Genomic DNA, 17,857 nt, shown 5'->3' with positions numbered 1-17,857 from the left:
TTACTGAAATACATAGTCGATCCCTGTACAATTAATTGCACAAATTGTATATGTTTGTCTATCGATTTAAAATACATAAAATTGTATTATTCCAAATTGAGGATAATAATAATTAGGCTACCATTTTGTTTTTTACAAATACAGAAAAAACACATCTAATAATTACTTTTTTTTTTTTTTTAACTTTCTTTAGCCCACCAGCCTCAGCTAGTTGTGTGCAGTTAATCCCTAACTACCCATATCACTGTAAACGTCTTGAGGAGCAGTGGTATGGGGGGCGTTTCAATATGATTTCAGATTAGGAGTTTGACACTCTTGCCCGCTATGCTCTTTATGAACTTCTGCATCATAAATACAGTCACACCTCATCTGCTCCACTTACCAAGCTGGGGATGAACAGCGTTGTCCAAACTTGTGGAGATAGGTGGGGGGGGCGCTGGGGACTTTGTGAGTGCGGGGTTATCCCATAAATTGCCCCATCTTTTCCCTCATCCCATCTCTGTGCAATGTCATTCAAAACGGCGACTCCATCCATTACCCAAGCGTAATGGACTCCCACTCCCGTCCGCGCATTGTCCGGCGAATTATTAGCCCATAACTTCAAACTATCAATAACTTTGAGATCACGGGGGAGGTCTAGGGAGTGTGTATGTGTCACCGTGTGAGTGTGTGTGGGCTGTGTGCTTTGAGACCAAACAAAAGAGCAGCTGGAAGCTGGAAAGAAAACTGATGTGGAAAGAAAAGACGGAAAGTAGTTGCATCAGGATCAAGCAGTTGTGAGGTTGCTTTGTTTTGTTTTGGCAGGGCTTCTGTGTGACTATTCATCAAAAGTTGTGAAAGAATACGCTTTGTGCTTTTTTATTTGTGTTCCAGGCGTTTCCTCAAGAGGGCAGTATTCTGTAATGCCTTGGCCACCTCTGGCTTTGAGCTCTGGAAATATAGAGAAATCAATGGTGGTATTTATTTGAGCAGTTTCATATGTGTCACATCAAGCTGCTTTATTTCATCCCAAGTGATGACAGTTTGCTTTTCTCATTTCTGTTGAAATTAAGTGACCGCCTACAATACGCCGCCATTCCAGAGGGCCTTTGTAAGTGACCAATTTAAAGAACTTTTCCCTATTCACTAATAGATGAGCAATAGTTGTATCATTTGCTACTTCTTCTCTCCCTCTCTCCCCTCTCTGTTCAAAAGCAGTTTAAAATTGCTAATAATAAAAAACCTTGTTGGAAATTATTCACAAACAAGATGTCCGTCAGATAAAGTAACAAGGTTACACGGGGAAAGTGCTGTCCTATTCTGCCTAATCGTCCCCTCTTTAACTCATGCACTATTCCTGAACCAATTCCATTTTCCTTCTCAGCGCCGAATTGTCTATTTTATTTCCGAAAAAAACGCTAGTCTGTGTTTCCTTTCTTCTTTTCCGAATAGACACTGGAAGCCCCTGAATAAACAACAAAAACGCATCTTGAAGTAAATCAATTTGCCAATACTGATTGCTCACAAACGCCACGTCTTTCAAAAGTCCTAATTAGTCTGCGGATGTCAAGAGGAGTCAGAGGGGCTGGACCTCGAGCCCTTCATCCCCGCACAACAGGCTGCAAAAATGCTCTAGGCCTGTTCGGAACAGTGCACGTGAACAGTGCACGTGAACGTGGGTAATAGTCAGGGGACCCGTTGGGGCCCTCCGGTCTCAGTATAGCCAGCAGACCGTGACAAAGGACTGTATTCAACACACACATTGAATCGATGCGCTGTAGCTCTCACTATTGATTTTCACAGTATGGGAGATTTGCTGTGTAGGTAAACATTGCTTTGACAGCATCTGAAATGACTTTATATATTTATGCATGCCTTTTTTTTTTTTTTTCGCTCCCTTTCTTGAAGCATTTCTTTTAGTATAAAACTGCCAGAGATGAGCGGTTTGCTTTTGGATGAACAGTTAACTTAGCTTCCCAGATCGAATAGCACAGTAATGTTAATGTATTTTTATATTAGTATTATGGCCATTCACTAACTTGTTTATTTGACTCATTCTTCATATCTTCATCATGGACTAAAAGTTGATGCATGTCTTGATTTCAGTTCAACAGCTAACACATTTTTAATCCTATTGTCAACAATTATTTTGATTGTTAAACTAATTGTAATATTCAATTATCGTATTGTAACATTAGAATTTTGCTCATATTATTAATGCATCAACTTCTCATACTTGACCCTGATCAAGTCTGAACAACAATGAGACTTGTACCTTAAAGGTCAAAGGACAGTTCATTGTTTAAAAGGTAAGTATTTGTTAAAGCTCTAGAAAATCTAGAAGCTAAGAAATATTAATGTTGTTATAATAATCAATTAATTATGACTACATTTACAATGCCAAATATTAACCTAAAATGTGATTTGTTAACATTTCTTAATTGATTTTGGGTAAAGTATATTTACCAAAGATACATTCCATAATATATAACTATGAAGTTAGTACGAATCAATTAATTATCAGCTAAATTAAAAAATCCAGAAAACAATCACACCAAATGTTTCACCACTTGGACGAGGGCAGGAAGTTAATACTTTTCAATTTGAGTTTTTCAGAAATGATATACCTAGATTAACTTTCATGTCCATGTTCTGTCTGTTACTTTTCGAAGACAGACAGGCCTAAATTCTCATTCAATTGTCAATAACACCCCTCAAATGTCTTGTCAAATTTGAACAGTGGTTTTGTATGCTTCCTTTGAAAGAAATGAAAAAAGTAAATAACATGTGTTTTCTTTTTTTATTGAGCTATATTGTATTTCCTTGGTTACAGTTTATCTTCAGCTCTAATTTGCAAGAATATATGTCCAATACAGGAGCATTGCCACACATAAAACCTTATATTTAACTAAACTTAATCATTTAAATTATTTCAGAATTTACAATATACAATACAATTTTGATAATAACATTTAACATTTTGATAATCATATTCCACAAAATAAAACCTTAATGACATACAAAAGAGAATGAAGCAAAGAATTATTTATGTTCATTTCAAAATAAAATATAAATGTAAGCCTGCGTTGTTATTAAATGGCTAATAAATGCACCCCTTAAAGTTAACAGAAACAGTATGAGAGTGGCTTGTTTTAAGATGATAATTGTGTTTATGATAATTGTGCTCAAAATGTTTCTCATTGTGAGCTGACCAATTGTAGGACATAAAAGGTGAACCACATAGGTAAAACAGGTATTTATTTCCTCATTATATTTCTGGATGTTTTAATGAGTTCATAGATAATGACTGCGTTGTGCATAAAAACAAAAGTACAATTTCATGACACACTTGTGTTGTTACTGACTGGGAAAATTATTTTCCCTTTGAAAAAAATAAACGTTGTTTGTGTTGTAACTTCAATTAACAACGCGGCATTAAAACAATATTTAAACTGGAATTCCAAGGTCAGCCGCCGAGATGGCACTTGTAATTAGGTCGTGCTGTTATTTAATAAATAGTATATTTTTAGTGTGTTTTGTCTATATTCTTTTCCTTTTTTTATCTCTTTTCATCCACATCATGTGTGCTCTTTACATTTTGATTATGGTTTTTGGATGGAATTTAGCATTTATTCTTTTCATATCTGGTACTAACTTTATGAGAGGCAGACTGGCCGGGAGACAGAAGCCTCATTTGAAACATTAACATCAAGGTTTCGAATGAATAGCGTCGCTCATGGTACTCGTCACCTAAGTACCCTTGAAAAATAAATCATTGAAGAGGTGAAAAAATTTTAAAAAGCCAATTGATTCCTCCGACAAAATTAAGTCTCGCGATGGCAAAAACCAGATCCTCTGCATACCGAAGCAGATCTGCAACAATTCACAACCAATCAGGTCGTTTTGTGTTTTCTCCCCTTTCTATTTTCTTTCAGAAAGAGAGAGGAGGTTGAAACACCCTCATGAGCGGTGCGGTTCTGAACTCCCCTGCACTGAGAAAATAAAGAGAGGAGAATAATAGGCTTCCTGTCGGAGGGGGCAGCAGGATTCCTGCCATTGCTCAGGCGGCCAACCCTAAGACCTCTCCTTGTGTTAAGCCCACTGGCATTTATTTGCTTTAGAATTACCTGCCAGCTCAATTTAGTAATAGCCTGTGTCATATGAAAGCAAACCAGCGCCCCCAACCTCTGCCCTGGCCTGGCCCTGCCTTAAGGAATACCTACATGGATATGTATGTCTTGATGTTTCTTAGCGTGCGTGTGTGTGTGTGTGAGAGAGAGAGAGAGAGAGAGAGGGAGATGGACAGAGAGAGAGGTGTGTGTGCTTGTGAGAGTGTGTGTGTGTGTGTCGGCGTATGTCTACACAAGAGTGTTGCCGTCTGTTTTCACACAGCTTTCTGTGTGTGTGTGTGTGTGTGTCTTTGTGTGTGTGTGTGTGTGTATGTGTGTGCGTGCGTGCGTGTGCACGCTGGGTTCGGGTTGTTGCGCATTCTCTTTTGAGCGTCAGGTCGTCTGATCAGCTGACTCTGTGTGACCCCTGTTATAGTAACAAGACCCCCCTCCTCCCCCTGAATACTCCCGGCATCCCTCTGCCTCCCTCCTTCCCTCCTTCCCTCCCTCCTTCCCTCCTTCCCTCCCTCCCTCCCTCCCTCTGTCACTCACACCGCCAACAGTGTGGGGAACTCTGTGTCCTGACACTCCAAATTACCCAGGTCCAAACAATGACCATTTTATCAACCCCTCGACTGCCCTGCCTTCTCCTGGAGACCACCCCTCTTACTCTCTCTCACTCCCTCTCACACACTCGCGCAAGGACGCAGGCATACAGATCCTCTCCTGGGGAGCTGGGGGTGAACGCCTAGTAGTGAGCGCGAAGGCAGTTTGGCGGTAAGGGTGGGGGGGATACGGTGGGGACGGTGGTGGTGGTGGTGGGAGGGGGTAGCAGGGTGGACCAGGTCACTGGGACCACTCTGGTTCCCTGATACCCGCTGCCACGCTCTGGGGAGAGCTGGGGAGATTTACGCTGCTTTGATGTACACTTTGAATGGTAATTAGTGAGAACTAGGCCAGGCCAGGGCAAGAAAGCAAGCGTGTTTGTGTGTGTGTGTGTGTGTGTGTGTGTGTGTGTGGATGCATGTGTGTGCATGTATGTGAGGGTGGGAAGGTGATGCAAATGTTGCCTTGTTTTACAAGACCTGGGCTGTTTGTTTGTGAAATATGTTATCCACAGATGGGAAATCATCAGACATTTGATGCTGATAATATATACTGGATATTAGACAATGCAAATAATAATTAAACAAGCAAAACCCTGAAGAACAAAGCTCCGGACAAGTATTGGGATCTAAACCAAATAAACTGAACTTGCAATTACCCCCTTATTCATAGCCACCGTTCAATTAATCCAGATTCTATCCATCTCGTTTTGTTTTGGTTTGTTTTGGATTTACACGCTGTGGGCCAACCGGACAACAGTCTTCCACCCAACGTCCCTAATAAGGAACCTCTTCAACTTAACACTACAACTCCCCTGCTGGTTTGACTCGTGGACAAGTCCATTGTCCCAGCTTAACGTTGGCTTCTGTATGCGTGCTAGTCTGTGTGAACGTGATGCACGTTTGTGCCAAGCTGCTTTTGTCTTGCGTAAGTAAAAATCGGTGCTGTTTGCTAAGTAAGCAAGCAGCACCCATAATAGCGGCGTGTGAATACTGATTGAACGCTGATCTAAAGCGGTGCCCTGACCCTTGACCCTGACACCTAGGGGGCCGGGGCCCGTCACTGTCACACCCTCCGCTGCGTGTCACAACCTGCAAGCGCACTTTTGAGTTGAGTCCCACCCAAAGGTAGACGTATGGTTTTACACAGGGTTTTGGCGGGGTGGTCTGGCTCTCTCTCTCTCTCTCTCTCGCTCTCGCTCTCGCTCTCTCTCTCGCGCTCTCTCTTTCCCCCTCTCTCTCTTCATCCATTCCTTTTCTCTCTCTCTTTCCCTATTTTTGTTTTTCTTTCTCTCTCTCTCTCACTCTTTCTTTCCCTCTCTCTCTCTTTATCCATTCCTTTCCCCTCTCTCTTCCCTTCTTTCTCTCTGCTCTCTCCTTCTCTCTCTCTCCTTCCCGCTATCACTCTCTCGCTCTTTTTCTTTAGTGCACACAGATAGCCACACGCAGACGTATACACACACATAGCGAGGGAAAGCCCTCCCTGACAGGCCCTTGCCAGAGCTGGACGTGTTACACTGAGCAGATGTGGTGTCCTACTTGTTTTCCTTGGTAATTATCCTTCATTTAGTGAAAGCATGTGCCAATCAAATGATTTCGAGGGCGAGACCAGGGGCACAGACGGTAGAGTGAGGTTGATATATAGAGAGAGAGAGAGAGAGAGAGAGAGAGAGAGAGAGAGGCGTTTCTTGTGTGTGAGAAGCGCGGTGTCATTTAGGAGTCATTAGTAGATTACAGGGGAGTCTTGCTCGGCCATGAGAGAGAGAGAGAGGGAGAGAGTCACGGCGGTGGGAGTAAATGTTGGTTATTACGGATCATTTGACTTTGTAGTGGCTACAAATTTGCTGATTATCACATTTAACACTTGCCTCATTCAATTATGCTTTAGCGCATTGAGGACCTCGTAAATCCTTGTCATGGGAGAAAAATATATATAGAAATAAATGGTTCACTTTAAATAATGAATTGAATTAAGAATAATTTAGGGTGGGGAAAAAATCATGTCATTGATTACTTTCAACGTCGAAAATTTTTAGCAGAAGTTTTTTTTCAGCACTTTTTTAATATAAAAATAGGCACACCTTTTAAAGAATAATCATTAAATTATAATTACGTAATATGAATTATTATATTAGATATAATGTCATATCATTATTATGTTATTGTATACCTGTAAATATCTATAAGAAGAAAACCGATTTTTGCAAAGTACGTATTTTCAATGCACTTCAGTTCACGCTTACAGTCCCTAAAAAAATCCAAAAAGCACCAAACAGTAATTCAGGTTGGAGACCCGACCGAGAGAGAGAGAGAGAGAGACAAAAGGAGAGAGGGAGGGAGGAAGAAAAGGCTGACGGAAGATATATGAAGTCTTCACGTGGATGAACTCCCATCCTTTTAGGCTGTGCAGCTCTGCGGACCGTAGTGAAGTGTGATTGTGTCTGACAGCTGCCGAGACCCCGCTTCATCATGATGGATCCACTCTCCCCCGCGGTGCCTGTACACTGGAGCTCCACAGGACACGCTGCCACGCTTTGGCTCACACACACACACACACACACAGAGACACACACACGGAGAGACACACACACACACACACACAGGCACAGACACAGAGACACACACACACACACGGAGAGACACACGGAGACACACACACACATACACACAAAGAGAGGCACAGACACAGAGAGACACACACACACAAACACACAGGTAGAGGCATAGACACAGAGACAGACGCACGGAGACACGCACAAACAGACACACACACTGGTTAGAGGCACACACACACACGCGCGCACACACACACACACAGGTAGAGGCACAGACACAGACGCACACATATACATGGAGACATACAGAACCACAAAAGTATAGGCACAGACAGAGACATACACACACACACACAGGTAGAAGCACAGACATGGATACACACACACACACACACTCAGGTAGAGACACACACTCTCAGGTAGAGACACTCTCATAGACACACACACACACACACAGGTATATACAGACACAAAGAGAAACACACACAGAAGCCACACCTGCATTATGGCACCTTCATTCATTCATATTCACACATTCAGTCATTCATCATTAAGCTCCATCAGCCTCTGTGAGAATTGAGAGAGGGAGAGAGGAAGAGAGAGAGAGAGAGAGTAACCTAAGCCACTTATTCTGGTCCCAGAAGAAAGTTCTCCACAGTTTACATACAGGCTCCATTTGTCATCGCCGCTCAAGGCCGCCTGCTTTACAATGATGTCAGCCGCAAGGCTCACGCACACTCCTCTTCCATACACCTGCGTCTGTGCGCGTCTGTGCACGTCTGCCCGTTTGAGGGCCCTGTGAGCGATTGTTTTTTAAACCCCTTAGCAGTTAGCTCAAACGTGTGCGTTAGTGGGACGGCGTGCTTGTGATTGTGTTTGTCTGTGGCAATATGTCAACTTGTATTTCGCTGTTATCGAGCCTTCCATGTCTGAATTTACTTTGAAGAGTTTGTCGACGTGTGTAGTGTGAGGTTTTGCTTTTAAAAAATGGAAAAGAATGAGGACTGAGTGTTTTTGGGATGACGTACACCTATACGTGTTTGAACATATGCATCTAGATGGAGACATGCAAGGCAATCAGTTGTTGCCACAGCAGGGTCAACTCTTCGGCTCCTCTGCCGGTCTGTTCCTCTCCCTCTTTCTCCTCCTCTCTCTCCCTCCTCGTCACTGGAAAACTCTCCTCATGCAACGCATTGCTGCGGATTGACAGCCAGAACTCATGCGATGTGACAAGGGTGCGCCCCCCCCCACCAAAAAAAGCCCCCGCTTCGATACCCCAAAGTATTTTTAATTAAACAGCTCACCAGCGGAGCCCGGAGCCTCTCCCCCTGCAGTTCAAAGACTCCCGTACAGGCCCCCATGTGTTAAAAGTTTGACTTGGTTTCCAATGGCGGTGTTTGACTTGGCCTAGCTGCCAGGGACCCACAAAGCTCCCCCCCCCCCCCCCCAAATTGTCTTGTTTAAACGCGAGCTTGTTTAGAGTTACCAGCCTCACCCCCCAACCCTTGTCCTCCTCCACCCTCCACCCCCTAAACCCCCGTGTGTGGCTTTGGAGAATATCTGGCTACGGTTACACGCCCCGACCACGCTCACTGTTCTCCCACTTTGAGTGAAACGCCTCGAAATGAAGCGGACGTCGAGGGCATTAAACCGGGAGGGTTTGAGCAAAAGAAGGAAGTGAGACCCTCCAAACTCTCCCCTAACCGCTTCCCCCCCCTCCCCCCCCCGTTGCCGCGGTTTTGTTTAAGCGTTGAAACGAATAAAATTGAGCGCTCATCTGTTGCCGTGGCGCTTCATCAACAACATTTGTCCGTCCCTGATGTAAAATCAATACGACACATGCTGACACAATGCATGAGCAATGGCAAGCGTGGCCGTCGTTTGTCATCGACTGGCAATAAAGATATGTCACAATTGATTTTAGGACGTTTTTTACCCCCCTCCCTCTCTCCTGCTCTCCGTCTCTCTCTCCCTCTCTCGTTTCATCTCTATCCCACCTCTCCTCACACCCACGTCTTCTCTCTCTCTCTCTCACTCTCACTCTCTCTCTCTCTCTGTCTCTCTTGCCCTCCCTCTCTTTCGACACACTGTGAGAGAAGGAAAATAAATGAGCGCCATGATGACTGAGGTACAGTCAGCCTTGTCAAACCCAATTATTGTGAGAGCGAGAGGTAGGGGATGGTTTAGCGCTCAGGCCGGCTCAGACAGAGGACAGTTTAGGATCTTCACGCGGGGGTGGATGGGGGCGAGTCGGTGGGTCAAGGGGAAAAGGGGGAGCTTTTTGTTGTAGCTGTTCAATACACGGCTCTTTTTGAAAGACCTTCCAGGACCGCTCTCAGACTAGCGTTTGAATGGGCGTCTGTATTTTGGATTTGTGTGTATTTTCTTTCCTCACCTAGCTCCGTGTCGCCCAGAGGCTTTGCTTCAGGGTTTCTTCCTTCCTTTTTTTTCCTCCCGACCAAAATAAAATAGTAACCTTGGATTGATAGAGTTTATAGATCCTTTAAATCATCTACAGAATGGAGGCAAAAGTGTCTGTATGTGTCTGCGCATATTTGTATTGTGCGTGTGGAAGGCGTAGTTTTTTTATCTTTTGTGTTTTAAGTTTTCACTTTCCTATCTTCATTGGGGATGAATCTGTGTGGTAAACTTATCTGGAGGATGAACCCTGCATAGCTTAATATTACCTTTCCCTTAGGAGCTTGCATTCATCTTTTGTATGTTTGTCTGCTCGGGCCGTCTGTGTGTGTGTGTCGGTTTGAGTGTTTTACTCTAGGCTTTTGTGTAAGCGTGTGTGTGCGATTTTGAATTCTTGTGGGGTTGCTGTGAATGTGTTTGCATGCCTGTGTTTGTGTGTCCGCCTGCGTGTGTTGGTGTGTATTCTCATGTTCTCTGTGCTTGGGCCTGTGTGTTTGCGTGCTATGTGTCAGATGAGTGGCGTGGTTTGTTGCCGTTGGGCTGTGTGCTGCGCCGCGGTGCCCAGTGGTAGAGAGCAACATCTGTTTCGGGCTTGTTGTTCCTCTTGGCTGCTTTTCAATTGGATTTCCTCAAGCAGGGCCAGAAGCTGTCACCTCTGCTAGGCTCTGCTAGCTATCAGCACCAGCCCCTATATTAAGTACCTGGTTCAGGGCTAAGCTAATAATTCTCTATCCTCTTCTGAGCCGTCACCTTCCGCACTGCCGCTACGCACCTCCGTGTGTGTGTGTGTGTGTGTGTGTGTGTGTGTGTGTGTGTGTGTGTGTGTGTGTGTGTGTGTGTGTGTGTGCGTGCAGCCTTCCCTGGGGTTCGTTGGCTGACAAGCCTGGGGGTCCCCATCTCAAAGATTGAATGTGTGTGTGTGAGTTTATATGATTGCGGGTAGGGGCATTATCAGTATTAGTAGGCAAAAGGTACTGTCATTTCTAAAATGCAGCCATTAAGATGCGGGGATATGCACTAACACATTATTTATCATGATAATACATTGGTTAAATTAACATTTTATCATGCACCTTTATGATAATAATACACAGCCCTCGGTTATGTATATTTCTGTCCCATGCACTTTCACGCTATTCTATTGGTCGATACACTTACCTACTTTTTTACTTCGTACTTTTCAACCAGCCTCTATAGTTGACCTGCTCTGCTGACCTCTTGACCCCCGTTGTTTATCGACCTCCACAACGACAACCTGCAGCTCTTTTCTCTTTTGCTTATCTTTCTTTGTATAATTGTGTGTGTCTGGGTGTGTTGACATGCCTACGTGTGTCTACGTGTTTATATGGATGTGTGTGTATGCCTGGGTGTGTTTATGTGTGTGTGTGTGTGTGTTGACATGCCTGCGTGTGTGTTTATTTGTTCATATTCATGTGTGTTTGTGCATGCCTGCGTGCGTGTTTATTTGTTCATATTCATGTGTGTTTGTGCATGCCTGCGTGTGTGTTTATTTGTTCATATTCATGTGTGTTTGTGTATGCCTAGATGTGTGTGCCTGTGTTCGTGTGTGTGTGTGTGTGTGTGTGTGTGTGTGTATGTGTGTGTTGAGGGTGTGTGTGCAATCCTTTGTTTGTGTGTGTGCGTGGGTATGTGTGTGTGCAGGCCTGCGTTTGTACGTGCATGTCTCGGTGTGTGTGTGTGTGTGCATACTTGCTTTGGTGTGTGTGTTCCCGTCCCCTGCCTACCTGCCTACCTGCCACTCTCCCGTGCCAGCTGGAGTGGTCCTGCAGACCTGTAGAACATCAAACCCCGGACCCCTCCCCCCCCGCCCTCTTCTGCCCTGACAGGCTGTGTGCGCTTAAAGTGAGAGTTATGTATACAAGTTAATTAAACTGTTTTGGTGTGGAGGGGTCAGAGACATTAGCCGGTCCCAGAGCACGAGTGTGAATTTCATAACACACCCACACACACACACACACACACACACATGGATACACACGCAGACAGACACACTCACACACAACGTGGCGTTTTAACCTCTGCTGTCTCCCGTTTCTCTAATGGCTGCCAGCTGTGAGGGCAGAAGCTTTTCCCACAACGCTTTGGTTGCCAAGTGCCGATGCAGATAGCTCTATTTGTAAAAAGTGTCTGTGTGTGTTTGAATTTGGCGTGGATGTTTGACGCGGGGTCTGGCCCGTTGCGGCGGCTCTCGTTCCTGCCGTGGTGAGCGAGTACTGGGCGCCTGGCACCGTCTTCAGCCGTGTCTGAGGCTCGTCCGGTGGCTTTGGGAAAAAACGGAAATAATCTTTTAACGGATATTTTGTTGGTATTTTTATTTTTTCTACGCTTAAGGGGGTTAGACGAGGGTCAGGAGGTTTTTGTTTTACCGTTGAGCAACATCAATTGCTTAATTCTTGGCTTAATGGTCACGATTATAAAAAGAAGAGTGAACATTTAATACATTTCTTCAATTGTCACGACTGGATTATCAGTATTTTAAATAAAATATGTGGTGTTTAGTTTCATGAGCGGAATTCAAGTTAAATATTGATGTGAATTATCTTAGGCGTGTGGGTAACATACACTTGTTTGGTTTGCCTGAATGGCTCCTACTTTACCGGTTTGTAAAAGCAAACTGTGAGAGGAACTCAGAGATGAATTCCTTGAGGTGTTCAGCAGAAGACGGCACAATAGTGCTTCCCTCAAATAGGCATTTGTGTGTGGGACAAGGTCATTCTATAGACTTTGATCATAAATTGGTTCCGCCTCTAGCATTCAAACCAGCTGCACGCTAACTAGCATATGGTACTATTTTCTTAGTTGCTTGGGGATATCCCGTCGGTGGACCTGTAAGACGTAGAGGCAGAATATTTCAGTCACTTTACTCTTTGTTTTATGAAGGACAATTACAGAGTCCTGATATAATACACATGACCCATGCCGAAATTAAAAGATGGATATGAAGAAGATGGAGAATACAGTCTTGGCCATTATTTTTTCTTTACAAAGATGAGATAAATTCCATTTGTTGGTACGAACCTGAACAGGGTTCAAGTGTTCCACTTCAAGGTCAAACCAAATAGTAATTTGAAGCATTGTGCTCCAAGACTCCATGCTTCCCATTCACACGCAATCCCACTGTTGATCTCTATTCTTCTCTCGCCCTCTCTCTCTCAACCTGTGTCCCTCTCACTCTCTCTCTCTCTCACTCTGTCTCCCTCTTTCTCTCTTGCCCTCTCTCTCTCCCCCGTCTCCCTTTTTTTCAGTCGTCTTTCTTTCTATCTCTTCCTCTCTCTCTCTCCCTCCTTCTTTTTATTTCTCTTCCTCCCACCTCACTCTTCCTTTATCTCTGTTTCTCCCTGTCTCTCTCCCACCACTTCCCCCCTATCCCCTCCCCAATCTGAGTATCCCATCCCCAGACACACAACTCACCCTTCCCTACTTTAATCCGTTTTCATTCCACCGCATTGAAATTTAACTTGCCAAGGACAAAGCCATCAATATGACTCCTTGTTGGGAGCCCTTCCTACTGGGGCTTCACTGGCTAACTTCTCTCTCACACACACACGTACACGCACACACACTCACACACAGAGGAGTGACACTTGATGGGACTGCTCAGCTACATGATGACAATCTGTTTTGGTGGTGGAAGTTGGGTGGCTGCATGGCTGTGTGTGTGTGTGTGTGTGTGTGTCTTGTCACTGCCCTGAGGGTGTGTGTGTGTGTGTGTGTGTGTGTGTGTGTGTGTGTGTGTGTGTGTGTCCCGTGCTGAGGCTGGGTGTTGCTGCTGGCGGCGGGGCTGGCGTGGGCGGGACAGTTAAATGCGCATGAAAATCAAAGTGAAATTGTGTTTCCTGTCACGAGGTAATGAGGTGCTAGGACAGTCCCCTACGCCGCTCACACCCTTACCTGCTGCACGCCACTTACTCTCAATCCACGAGAGGAGGAGGGCTGGAGTGGGCGGGGCCTGGAGCAGCCAGCCATCAGCCCCGGGGGGGGGGGGGAGGGTAGGGGGGGGGGGGTGCTGATGTATGGATCACTGTTTGAGGAGGATTCATCTGTGCTCCCGAGGCGAGCGCGCTGGTGCGCGGGTAACTGCCGGACGCATGCCTGGCTGGCCGCCAGCGGACGCGTCTCTCCGTCCCGTCACTCCATCCGTCTGCCCTGACAGCAGCCATCCATCAGGCCGTCCGTCCCTCTGTCCGTTTGAGTCTGTCTGTCCGTCGTGGACCCGACTGTCTGTATCTGTCTGTTGAGGTCTGTTTGGTGTGTTGTGTGTCTGGGTGACGGTCAACGTCTCTGTCAGTCTCTTGACAGACCAGGTCTGTTTGCGTGTGTCTCTGTCTGTCACTCTGTCTGACGCTCAACAATGTGCCTGTCTCTCTTGTCTGTCTTTCTGTATCTGTCTAAAAGGCACATTTCGTGTTTCTGTGTGACAAGTCTGTCTGACGTTTTCTCTTTGGCTTGTGCTTCTGTGGTGGACTATGGCTGATTGAAGAGTTTTGTTTACAAGCAGAAGATGAAGTGCTGCAACCCTTATCAGAAAGGGAATAAAGAATAAAGTCATCCATAGTTTTCTATCCCCAACTTCAGTAGCAGCTGCTCTGAAAGCTTAGGCTGATTAGCAACTACAACCTTGTTGATGCATTTTTCTGTTCACCTAGGTAGAGCACATCACACAGACACAACGCTAGTTTGGTGTTGTTTGCTCAAGGACAGTACAAGCTGTCGCCTGTGTACGGTCAACAATGTTTTGCTTTCCTGTCAAATGAGTTGACAATCGTGCTGGTTGTATAACATTGTGAACTAAAAAACGGAACGCAAAATTTCACCAAGTCCATGGCCAGAACTGTTGCTGGCCAGTTTATTGACTCTTTGGGTTTGTTGGATATTCATATGACACCCAATAATGGATCTAGTGTAGAAGTTATCCTGGGTGCTCGGTCAGTGCAGTTGTTTATTTTAGTCTCGCTTTGTATCACACTGTATCCCATCTGGGGGCAATGTGTTTTTCGCCTGTGTTGGTTCGCTCTAACTTTTTTAAACATACAATTGTTCCCTAATTAGCCTACCAATTTACGCGCCCCAGCTTTGATGTATCGCAATACTTTGAAAGCGAGCGCGCCGATCCGTTTGCATAAATTTGTAGCACTTTTCCTATGAGTTCAAAAGAAACAGTAAGTGTGTTTAGAAGAGCACACAATGCATTTAAATAATGCGCCCCCATTTTTTGTTGTGTGTCTGTGTTTGTTTTTTAGTGGTCATATTAATGAATTAACATCTTAAGCAATTCGTTGGTTATTGTTTGTGTTGCTACTTATTTTTAACTCAATTAAGTTATAATGGAGCATTTTTCCTAACGAGCGGATCCCTTTCTCCTCACTTTGTTTGCTACACAACCAAAGATTAATTACCAAATAAGGAAAATGATCAAAAACATGCTAATTAAATTGCAACAATAACTTGAACATTGCAATTATAATGCGATACAATAGGGTATGCGCTGTTGCAAATTATGACTTGCTGTCTCGAGGTATTTTATGTTGGTGTGTGTGTGTGTGTGTGTGTGTGTGTGTGTGTGTGTGTGTGTGTGTGTGTGTGTGTGTGTGTGTGTTTGTGTTGGTGTGTGTGCGTGCTGGAAGAAAGCTTGAATGATGGAGGCAGATATTGACAGACAGATAACAAGAGTACATGTGTATGTGAACAAATGTATTTCTACAGGGGCCAGTCCACGACATGGGTTTGATTTTAAACCTTTACAGACACTTTTTCTTTGGACTCATCAAAAGATGATAACCGCATCCAGTCCAGTCGAGGCAAACATGCAGATCCCTTCCCCCAGAAACATGCGAAAAAAGTTTTAAGTCCCCGTTCGCACAGATCTGCCATCAGACCGTCAACAGTAGCTGTTAATCTGAAGGCTGATTTGTGAGACTATTTAACTACTAACTGGGAGGGGCTACATTTTACACACTTGGACCTTAAGGGGATGGACCCTGTGCACTGCATGCTTTCAGAGTGTCCTGAGGTGGCACCGGACAGACAGCCAGGTGGGAGACAAGAGGGGGTTAGCCCGGGATACACTGGCTGACAGGCCCAGAATGCACCACCTCCGTCCCATTCCAAATCATGTGGTCAATGCTGATGAATTTAAATCTCCCTTTGGTAAAAATTGGATGCTCAGAGCTCGCTGGTGATGGATGCTCAGACGCAGGCCTGGGTGCACGTCCTTTAAACTGAAACTTTGCCCTCGCTTGAAACACACACACGCGCGTGCGGACACACACACACACACACACACACACACACACTCAGGGAAAGACACAAACCGAACCACGCAGGGAAAGAGACAAATCGACCGACATAGTCACAAGGAGAAACACATACTCATCACAACCACACAGACACACAAACAGTAGACTTTGTGGGAGGGGAAACAAAACATACTTTTACACTATTTTGCAGTGTTTCTAAATGTGTTCTCTTTACACGGGCCAGACATAGATTGACATAAAGCTGTCTTATCAGAGAATCTATCCGTCAGCCTTGAGATTGATAAGATTCCCCTCTCCCCTCCCTTTTCATTAATCTCGCTACCTCTTTTGTGGTGCAGCTCAATCTGCGCTCGGTGAATGCTGTCCTTACCGTTCTCATTGAAGCGACAGGATTGCATTATGGGCCGAAGGTGAATGCACAGCTTGTACATTCAAAAGGTGCCACAATGGGCCCGCAGTGAAAAATAGCTGTTTTTCCGCGACCAAAAGTGCAGCTTTTATGCGTCCAAGGGCATGGCATTCTTCCGGCCCGGGTACTAGTCGCAGGGCGCTGAGAACATGAAAAAGACTTCTTTTATTCGTCCTTTTTTTCCACAATCCCCCCCCCACATCCCTCCTACCTCCTCCCACCACGACACACACACCCACACACACCCCCATTAATTTTTTGTGATAGACACATCCGGACAGAGATGTGTCATGTTTAGGTGTGTGTGCTTACTTTTGCTTGAGTACTTTGTTTTTGTCTATTTCTGCATTGTGTGTATGACCTAGAAAGCTGCATATTAGCTTTTGTTGGTACGTTTTGTCCGTCCCTGTGTTGGGTCAATTTTTTATCATTAGTGTGTGTGTAATTCGGTGGGGACGAGTCTGGGGGAATTCTAACAGACACTGTGTGCACTTGTATTGTACATGTGGCCCACTTACATAAATGTAAGTGGGCTTGTGTCCTATACTGTATAGTTATGTGCTGTTGGTTTGGTTTGGTTTGTTTGTTTCCATACACCTAGGTGTGTTTCTGTTTGTTTTTTTCTGTGAGTCTGTGTGTGTGTGTGTGTGTGCGTGTGCATACGCTGAAACTGAACATTGACGCAGGATATCAATTTGTTTTTTCCATTTTTCTCGGAAGCAGGTGGAAACCTTGGATTGTGGCATTGGTTGAGTTGCTGTTTGGGTATTTTGGTGGTGGTGGGGAGGTAGATGAGAGGGAAGGGGTGAGTGGCAGCCAGGGTAAATGTGAGGCTGAGAATTGAACACTAGAGTTGCCTAGTTTGGAAGTAGTTTTAAGTTGAATGTAAACACACACAAACACACACTCACAAACATTAAATTATGCATCTCATGTCTGCCTCAGAGCTTGCGATTTGCTCGTGTCAAACAGCCGTAATGTCCTGACTCTAAAAAGTATTCCACTATTCCACAAGTAATGGAAGGAAAACACAACTAACAAGTTATTATTTTCTCCCTTTCCTTTCCTTCTCCTATTCCTCCCATTTTTCCTTGTCTTCTTTTGCTTCTTCTGCATGTGTCTATTTCTCTGTCATCCGGTCTCTCTTCTCCGTCTCCGTATCGCTCTCTCTATCCCTCTGTTTTCCTGTCTCTCTACTTGTCTGTCTGTTTCTCACTGTTTCCCTCCCTGTCTGTCGGTCTCTGCATGTGTGTTTTGTGTCTCTACAGGGCCTGGTCATCTTCCTGATATATGGGGTCTACAACACAGAGGTAAGTCTGCATTGTGTCTCAAGGCTGTGGCAGTGAATGAGAGAAATGACAAGTTTCTGATGGGTTCGCTGCTTAAAGATGCCTGCCTGCCTGTGTGTGTGTGTGTGCTGTATGCACGTGTGTGTGTGTGTGCGTGTGCATGTGCATGTACCTGTGAGAGAAGAGAGAGAGAGCGGGGGAGATTCGGGAATTGC

General features: G+C 44.8%; 1 protein-coding gene across 1 annotated transcript in view; it reads left to right on the top strand.

Annotated features, from left to right (window-relative positions):
* Positions 1–17,857, top strand: part of LOC307077834 (adhesion G protein-coupled receptor D2) — a gene marked incomplete at its 5' end in the record, with an annotated part of 80,490 nt that overhangs the window by 20,806 nt on the left and 41,827 nt on the right. Inside the window, one exon of the mRNA XM_079739308.1 lies at positions 17,622–17,663. Within this exon, the coding sequence (XP_079595434.1) occupies positions 17,622–17,663 (42 nt within the window). The remainder of the gene's footprint in view (positions 1–17,621; positions 17,664–17,857) is intronic.

This window comes from Pollachius pollachius (assembly GCF_949987615.1).
Source record: "Pollachius pollachius genome assembly, chromosome: 7".
Lineage (NCBI taxonomy): Eukaryota > Metazoa > Chordata > Actinopteri > Gadiformes > Gadidae > Pollachius > Pollachius pollachius.
The sequence above is the reverse complement of the archived record's forward strand: the minus strand, read 5'-3'. Positions and strand labels throughout refer to the sequence as shown.